The sequence below is a fragment of the Bidens hawaiensis genome, unplaced genomic scaffold, assembly GCF_021521415.1.
Source record: "Bidens hawaiensis isolate Kalapana, Puna unplaced genomic scaffold, B.hawaiensis_p1.1 tig00031056_1, whole genome shotgun sequence".
NCBI classification, from domain to species: Eukaryota; Viridiplantae; Streptophyta; class Magnoliopsida; order Asterales; family Asteraceae; genus Bidens; species Bidens hawaiensis.
Window position 1 is genome coordinate 257,709 of NW_027495196.1, and position 9,906 is coordinate 267,614.

Here is a 9,906-nt window from a genome sequence, read left to right on the forward strand (position 1 = left end):
TAATTCAAAATAACAATTAATGAAACCAGTCAATCCCAACTTTCAGTGTTATTACCAATAGCAGTCATAGTCTAACAAACAGTTAACTCCGTTGGTTATTTTCTTTTAAGTTTGTATGAAATGACCGAAATACCCTCACTAACAGTTAAAAAAGAATTCAAAATTACTAAAATGCTCCAAAAAAATTTTTAAAAAAAAACAGCCACTACCCAAATCTTCATCATCCCTACCACATCGCCGGCCACCGTCACATTCACATTCTTTGTTAGGGGTTTGACGAGTTGGTAGTTAAGATCATGAAGGGCGACTGGCGATTTCTTTCTTTGATTGCCGGAAAACACACCATCGCCGGAGATGGTGGTCTCATGTGTGTGGGTGACAAGATGATCCGTCTTTAATATTTTGTGTTCAAGAATGAAGCATCCATATCTGGGGATTGATCATTAGCTGCACATGATTTAAGAGTAAAATCATCATCATCGTACTCAGTATATCCCACCAATAGCAAAGCTATGTTAGGGTCTGAGGAGGGTAAGATGTAGACAGCCTTACCTCTACCCCATAGGGATAGAGAGGCTGCTTCCGGTGAAACCCCCGGCTCGATAGTAGTTTTGCATCAAGCCTTGGACATAAAGCACATAGCACTCAATCATCGGGATACCGGCTGATTGGTGCATGTACCCTCGTCTTTCGGCTATCAACGCCACCACATGATGCCTGATTAACCTTCCGCCACTTTTAACGTTATTTTCACGAGATTAGTAAAATAACGTCAAAATTAGTGCAATTTCACTTTTGCCCACCCGAGGGTTTACACATATATACATAATATGCGCGCACCTCAAGCAGGGCGTAGATTTAAGAGTAAAATAATATTATTTAATTTTGTTTCTAAAGGTAGGGTTCCTTTGGTCATTTTACACATTATAAATAGAGAAACTAACGGAGTTAATTAATTGTTAGTCTTGTACCGTTATTGGTAAAAAAACAAAACTAAAAGTTGGGATTAACACCGATTACATTATAACCAGTGGGGCTTGCCCCAATGGCCAGGAACATGATGGATGACCCGGATGTCTCGGATTCGAATATGATATGGAGTGGTTAATTACTAATCTATAGTTAATTACCAATCTATAGTTAATACCAAATATAAGGCTAGCTGTGTTGACTAGATTATTTGAATTGAAGGAAGTGGAGAAGATTCATCAATATTGGTGTTCCACTTTATGAAGCAGCAAGCATAGGAGATTGGAAGGCCGCTAAACCCATTCTTGACCAATGGCCAGATCTGGTACAATTTGCTGTCACTGAAAACCTTGAAACACTGCTTCATGTTGCAGCATCAGCAGACAGGCGCAAGGCTGTTGAAGAATTTGTGGTAAATCTATTAAATTTGATGGAAAGAGAGGATTTGGAGCTACAAAATAAAAGTGGCGATACTGCCTTCAGTTTAGCAGCTCAATCAGGAAATATAGAAACAGCGAAGGCAATGCTGAATAAGCATCGGGGATTGATAGACATCCCTAATAAAAAAGGAATGATGCCGCTCTATATGGCACTATTGTTTGCAAAGGCTGAGATGGCGAGGTATCTGTATGATCTCTCTTACCAAATGAGGGGCGATTATTGGAACAATCGAAATCGGGGTTGGGTCTTACTAAAATGTGTTGAAAGTGAAATCTTTGGTAAGTAGTTCTTACAAGTTTTCTTGTCCAGTTAGTTTTAAGAGTCAACCCATGCAATTTCTCTTATAAACTCACAATAAATTTAATTCTTCTGCTACAGATGTTGCTATAAAAATAGTTAAGGATCGCCCTGAATTAACTGATAACAAGTGGTTACTTACCGATGTTCTCTTAGCTTTGGCTCAGAACAATGATGCACTTGAAGGAAAAAGCACAAATGTTGGCTTCAGAAACATCAAGTCATGTTAGTTTGTGCTATATTTTCTTTCTTCGATAGTATTAATTATATTATCGGCTCATAAGAACCGACTACTGTTATACGTTGGTGTCTTGTTACCTTCAATGAACCTTTATGTTTTTAAACTCGGACCGGACCGGCCGGTCTGACCTGTTCAACCAGGATTCGGGACCAGCAGCGGTCCGGTTGTGTACCTGTGAATCGCTTACCTGAAAACCATCAGGTTAAGTGCGGTCCGCGGTTGAACCGGTTTACCGTTCAAACCGGACTATAGTATTAAATATTTTTTTTAGTTAACATTTAACGAGCAAGCACCATGACTCCTAACATTTTATTAGCATGAAGGAATGCTCTAATCTTTCTTTGGGTGATGTGGGATGGGTTTCAACATTTTATAAAGAGTGAATAAAGTTGGAAATTTGTTGTCTGGGCGATGTGGTATGAATACTTATCAACAAAGTGAAAAAGTTTTGAAGGTTACAAGGATAGAACTTGAGACCTAAGCCAAAATAATTAAATCATCTACCAAGCGGTCTTATAAATGTTTGTCTGATATATTGGATTTTAGATTCTAATATGCTTTTTTTTAACTGTTGCCCAATATTGTATCTTTTAAACAATGCACCGTGTGTTTACATATATATATACATATATATATATATATAGAATCAGGATCAGGATCATGAGAGAACTTTTTTGAAATTGTGAACTATGAAAACCATTTTAGACCACAAAAAACCCAAAAATAAAAAAAAATCATAAAATAAAAAAAAACACAAAAATCTAAAAAGTAAAAAAACCAAAATTCTTATTTTATCATCACGGTTTCATAAAAAAAAACTCGGTGTAGCTAAATTATATACACATATGTATAATATATACATATATGTATATTTACATGTTTTTTTTGTACACATATGTATAATATAAGATAAATGATACCGAACATATGTGTATATTACGTAACTAAGGATTAAATAAAATTATACATATGTGTATAATACGACGTTTTTTTTATTTATTTTTTTAATTTTTTTTAATGAAACCGGAATGAAATATAAGAATTTTGGTTTTTTTACTTTTTTAAAATTTTTATTATTTTTTGTTTTATGATTTTTTAAAATATTTTTTCTAAAGATGTTTTTAGTGGTCCAAAATGGTTCTCAAATTTCTTAATTTGCAAAGGATTCTCTTAGGATCCTTACCTTATATATATATATATATATATATATATATATATATGGGTGGGTTAACGTACAATAATGGCTTATTATACATTACGTACGCGACCTTTCATAGCGCTAGATTAAAAAACACGCGGTGGCAATTTCGTAAATAACCCAACAGTAGTTCGCGATCAAAATTCATCGATTACAAATCGACTCTGATCCAAATTCAGAACTCGTCGCTTAATCTAATTCAATTTCTAAACTCTAATCACAGCTTAAAGTATGAAATCTCTAAAGTTAAAAACCAAATCAAAATAGAACGGTGTTAAACATCAAGAAATCTTCAAAATTAATCAAAAAATGATGATTTAATCAATTGAATTGATGTGTAGAAATATTTAGATTCATCAATCGATTATTGAATTGCAGAAATAATGCACTCAATCGAGCTCTGATTAGGGTTCAAAATATTATGTTTAAATGTTCTAATACAAAACTGAAGACCTTTAAACGTTCTGACAAAAAAGAACATCTTTAAAACGTTCTAATACGTTCAAAGAAGTTCTGGGTGTTAAAAAAATGAACATCTTTAAACGTTCTAATACGTTCAAGGAAGTTCTGGGTGTTCTTCAAAAAAAATGAACATCTTTAAACAACGTTCTAATACGTTCAAAGAAGTTCTGGGTGTTCAAAAAAGTTTAGAAGTTCAGAACTTCTAAACAAAACTTCTATATAGAACTTCTAAACTAACAAAAAAAATTAAACACATGTAACATGAAATTAAACACTGAAATCACTTCATATAATCGTGTAATCAACAAACAATTATCAATCGACCGTCAATTTGATCATCAATTCGATCATATGAACAAAATATGGAACGTCTGCAACTGGGTTTCTGCAAATGGCTTATTTCAGTTCAAATCAATTGAAGTGTGTGTCTGCAAATGACGCCGGTTACGATGGTTGAATCGATGCAATGGTTAATTAGAATGGAAACGATTTGAAATAATTTATAAATTTGCCACCGTGTGTTTTTTGAAATCTAGGGTTGAGGGTGTCGCGTACGTAATGTACGATAAGAGATTATTGTATTTTATCATTTATCTATATATATTATATATAGGGTAAGGATCTTAAGAGAACCATTTGCAAATTGAGAACTTTGAGAACCATTTTGGACCACTAAAAAAACCTTAATTTTTTTTAATTATAAAACAAAAAAAAAACAAAAATTTTAAAAAAGTAAAAAAAAACAAAATTCTTATATTTCATTCCGGTTTCATAAAAAAAACTTTGTATTATACCCACGTGTATAATTTCATTTAATCTCTAGTTACGTAATGTACACATATGTACATTATCATTTACCTTAAATTATGCATATTTGTATAAAAAACACATGTATGTACATACATGTACATATTATACATATATGTATAATGTAGCTAAACCGAGGCGTTTTTTTTTCTTTTTTTTTATGAAACCGGGATTATAAATAAGAATTTGTTTTTTTTACTTTTTTTATTTTTGCGTTTTTTTTTTGTTTTATAATTTTTTTTATTTTTGCGTTTTTTGTGGTCCAAAATGGTACTAAAAGTTCTCAATTTCAAAATAGTTCTCACATGATCTCAATTATATATATATATATATATTAAGGGGGTTTGGTTATTATACAAAGGCCAACAAAAATGAGAAATATGAGAAGACATAAGTAATTGACATGTGTCAAGTAGGGACCAAAGAAAAAAGGGTATAACAGTAATAGTAAACATTCTCTCTTTCCACATGCAAGTCACATGTTAATTGCCCCATTATTTTTAAAAGTCTATAACTTTTTCATATGATATTTAAAAAAAATCACCATAATAACAAGCGTTTTTTTATCTTTAATACGAGTATGATTTTGTTAAATAAAAATAAAAAAAATTAAGTCGTTGTGTCTTTTTACATACCATTGTGTCTTTCGGTTTGTCAATGTGTTTTTTTTCACCATTGTGTCTTTCAACTGATCATTGTGTTTTTTTAAATACTAATAATACCGTTAAGTAATAATATGTAAATATAATGAAAAATACCAACAAATTATCTAATACTTAAAACACAATGATGAATACATATAACACAATGGCCTGAAATGTAAGACACAATAGTAAATACATATAACACAATGGCCTGAAACGTAAGACACAATGGTAAATACATATAACACAATGACCTGAACGAAAAACACAATGGAATCTACATATTACACAATGACTTGAACGTAATACACAATGAACATAATACTATTTTTCTCAACTTTAATGAATGTTGAGCACAATAACTAAAACACAATGATAAGTAAAAAGACAAATGTTGAGCATAGAGACACAATGGATAACAAAACGACACAATGAAGTAATCTTTGTTTTAATTTTATCTTTAATATGAGTATCAATTTAAAGACACAATAACCAAAATCTATAACGCAATAATCAATTAAAAAACTATAAAATGGCAAAAGACGTCATTTATGTTTGCACTATTTTTCAATTGACGTCATTTGGCAAACTTAATGACAGAAAACATCATTTGTGTTCAAAGCACGGTTCGTCATTTTCACTAACGAGGGTTAGTTTTTCTCGTTAAAACCAGTCATGCGCACCTCGTGTGAGGGCAATTTAGTCTTTTTACCCCCTCGGGGGTTATTTTTGTAATTGGCTTAAACTTTTGGTCTTTGAGTAAATAAACATTTTTCCCTTTTTAACCCTCATCTTTACCCAATCATTCATAAACACCACAACCACAACCACACACCAGTGCACCCACCACCCACCTATCAGCCACCATCATCATCATTTTACACACCAGGCTCTGACATGTTGTCGACATTTTCCGGTAAAAAATGACAAAATCCATCTACTATTCCACTCTCTCTCTCTCGCATCCAAAACCACCGTCACCAACCAACCACTATCACCACCTTGACCTCAACCACCGTCACCCACCTCTGCTACCAGCCGCCACCACCGCACCTCCACACAAGACCAGCAGTTGTTGCTTATGTAATAAACGCACCCAAAAATACACATACCTTCATACCTTCAAAAATACACAAGACCCAACTGCTACCACCGTACCTCCAGAAATTAGAAGACTTAAGATTAGATATGAGAAATTAGACGCTAATCAATCGTTCAATCATTGATCCCCTTGTCGGAAAACTGGCTGTGGTGTTGATGATGATGTAAATGACGTGGCGAGGATCATAACGAATCAGGAAGCGTGGTGGTGGCGGCTATTAACTGGGTCTTCGGTGGAGGTCAGTGGTGGTGGTTTAAACACATAAGGAGAGAGAGAGAGATGGTTAGGGGGGGAGAGAAAGAGAGTCTTATATATATATATATATGTTTTATTTTTTAGTTATTAAATCTATTTATAAATTTACAAATATACCCTCATGTGCATTGCACATGAAAAATTTAACGAAAATACTTAACTGGGTTAGGGTCAAAGGAAAAACGTAATAGAGTTTTCAAATATAAAGAATTTTTTCTGTCATTAAGTTTGCCAAAGGACGTCTATTGAAAAACCGTGCAAACATAAAGGACGTCTTTTGCCATTTTGTCTTAAAAACACAATGGATAACCAAATAACACAATATAAAAAACCCTCTAATTTTTTTTATTTTTATATAACAATATGATATTCCTATTAAACATAAAAAAAACGCTTGTTATTATAGTAAAAAAATTTCTAAAAAAATGTCGTATGAAAAAGCTATAAACGTTTAAAAAGGTGAAGGAATTTATATGTGTCTGCATGTGGAGAGAGAAAACCATCATAGTGGATTATTACATTCATGTCATTCTCATTCATTTTTATTCTTAAATTAATCTTCATCATCCAAATTTAAGATCAATGGATTAAATTCCTTCTCACACTTCTCATTTTGTTGTATTTTGTATTTTAACTTTACCCTATATTAAGGTACGTAACAATTTGAAAATTAAAAGATACAATATACATAGTTACCCAGCAGAATGCAATATACAATATACAATCATTTGATTACTAAATCGGTCTAGCTGGTTCAACCGGTCCGACCAGTGAACCTGTAGTGTGGCCGGTTCGTTATCCGATCCGGTTATGAAAACATCATTATACTACTAAAACTATATCATATCAACCAAATAATGAGAAGAAAGTGGTTAGTTTCTGTATGGATTGATAGGTTAAAATAGATTACTAAAACTATATTGTTATCACAATGATAATCTACTATAAAGCCAAAGTACGAGAAGAAAGCGGTTAGGTTCCGTATGGGGATGACTATAGAGCTTCAAGCTGTACCTACGGATTCATATTAATTTTTTTCCGAGCATATAATATGATTATCTTCTTGCAGTGTTTGGTGTGAAGGTAGGGCCGTCTGAAAGTGAAGCCCTGCAATTATTAAGAATAATTTGGAGAAGAATTGCAAAAATGCCCAAAACGGAGATTGATGACATAATTCGAGGGCCAGGCCAAGTAAAAAGATAAATACAGAAAAAGAATCTGAAGTTTTGCATTATTTAAGAAAAATTGTGGAAAAATTGGGCACTGAGAGCAAGATTGAAAATGGAACTAAAATATTGCGGGCCAGCGATACAGTATCCCACCCATCCCGAGTACTTTTTGTTGCTACTAAAGCGGGCAATGTACGCTTTATAACCGAGTTCATTCGTTTATATCCTGGTGACATTGAAAGTAGACGATAAGAAAGAACTATATTTCACCAAGCGATCAAACACCGTAACATAAAAATATATAAGTTGATATATGAGATTGGTGCATGGAAAGAACTGATAACTCCTACTAAAGACAAAAAGGCAATTACTTGTTACATATGATTGCAAAGTATTTCCAACCAAAAACTCTTTCAAGGTTTGTCTGGTGCTGCTTTCCAGATGCAAAGAGAGTTATTATGGTTTAAGGTATGTATTTCTTTTTATCGTCTTTCTTTCTCTAAATTTCATTGATATACAATTAAGCTGGATGTCAAATATATAACAGAAATGGTCCAGTAGGTAAACTTGTTTCAAGAGAGAAGAACGATATCTCGAGAGTTGATGGAACAGTGCTTTTAAGTAAACGGATACAAATAGATGTTTAAGTAAACAAACAGCGGTAATTATGTAAACCATTAACAGTAACATAACTTTAACTACTAACAACTATAACCCGAGTTATAACCGATTATTAGTTGTTGATTCTAACAACAATTACCTAAACAACACAACTAAACTAATGTCTTAGGATTTGCATAACATAGATAACATAAATAAGTTTAAATATCAATATCACCCCCTAAACATATCATCAGAAGTGATGTAGTAGCCTCCACTACAGCTTTTGTTGCCTTGTTAAAATCAAATCGCCTCCTTTATCCAAATCTTTGGCACCATCCTTTCATTGTCCGTATAAAGAGCAAAGATACCACACACATATGTTGTTTATAGATTTCGTCTTTTGGTTATGGGGTGAGTGTGTATGCATCATCCCCATCGTCATTCGCCTCCATTGTGTTTAAGAAAGTAACACAGTCATCGAATTATACAAATGTAATAATCCACCGTGCCTCAAATTCTCTTTGCCTCTTCATCAATTTGAAAATTAAGGTTATTAAAATACTCCTCCTGTAAACGTTCAAGAAACGATAAACATAGAGAAAAGAGAAATTACATAGCAGACAAGATAAGAGAGTGGAGATTGAGATGATTTGGACATGTGAAGAGAAGACAGACGACGAATCATGTTAAATCTGTAGAAAACATTACTATAGAAGGGAGGAGGGGTAGATGACGACCTGATAGACCTAAACCTCTCTGAGGACATGGTTGAGGATATGAATTCGTGGAGAAGTAGAATTAAAGTTAAAGATTTTTAGGGAGAAATGAATACCTTAGGGCTTCTATTTAGTTTATTTGGTCACACACCATAATAGTATATTCTCTCCATATTATTATTATTATTATTATTATTATTATTATTATTATTATTATTATTATTATTGTTGTTGTTGTTGTTGTTGTTGAACTTTGATTTCATTGGTATTGCTTCATACATATGTACTTTAGAGCTTAGGGTCTCTCTGGAAGCCACCTCTTTATCCCTTTGGATAGAGGTACGGTGTGCCTACATCCCACCTTCCCTAGACCCTACCTATAGCTTTGCTGTTGGTGGGACTTCACTGGGTATGATTGATTGATTGAATTACAATTACAACTGATCAAATAACAAACACAAACTACATATACACGACCGTATATGTACATACATATAAGCCAACCCCCCCCCCCCCAACAAGTTGGAGGTTGTGAAAACCCCAACTTGCATAATAGCTCGTGAAATTGAGGTCCCGGGAGATTTTTTGTTAAAATGTCAGCAAGCTAATCCTTCGAGCTTGTATGCCACCAAAGTAATGAGACCTTCTTGGGCTTTTCGCGAACAAAATGACAATCAATCTCAATATGTTTCGTTCGCCTCATGAAAACATGATTTTTAGCAATATAAATTGCAGCCTGACTATCGAATTAAGAGTGACAAGATCAAGATTCGGAACATTAAATTCAGTGAGGAGTCGCGTTAGCCAAGCAAGTTCTGCAGTCACACGACGAAGCGTTCGATACTCAGCCTCTGCAGAACTCAAATAAACAGTAGGTTGTTTCTTGGATTTCCAAGAAATCGGAGATCCACCAAGTGAAATATAAAACCCACTAACTGATCGACGTGTACTGGGACAAGCTGCCCAATCAGAATCATAGAAAGCTTGTAATTCAAAAGAGGA

The 9,906-nt window shown here is 33.5% G+C and overlaps 1 protein-coding gene across 1 annotated transcript; it reads left to right on the forward strand.

Moving 5' to 3' along the window:
- The first annotated feature begins 1,095 nt into the window (after positions 1–1,095).
- LOC143581483 (uncharacterized) lies at positions 1,096–1,937 on the forward strand. Its single transcript, XM_077064258.1, has 3 exons — positions 1,096–1,103; positions 1,192–1,688; positions 1,789–1,937. The coding sequence occupies exons 1-3, from the start codon at positions 1,096–1,098 to the stop codon at positions 1,935–1,937; spliced, it is 654 nt and encodes a 217-aa protein (XP_076920373.1).
- Positions 1,938–9,906: the final 7,969 nt, after the last annotated feature.

What these genes read in the sequence shown, in the direction of transcription:
- LOC143581483 (XM_077064258.1), top strand. An exon ending in TGTTGAAAGTGAAATCTTTG is followed by an intron (nt 1,689 to 1,788) that starts GTAAGTAGTTCT and finishes CTTCTGCTACAG; the next exon opens with ATGTTGCTATAAAAATAGTT.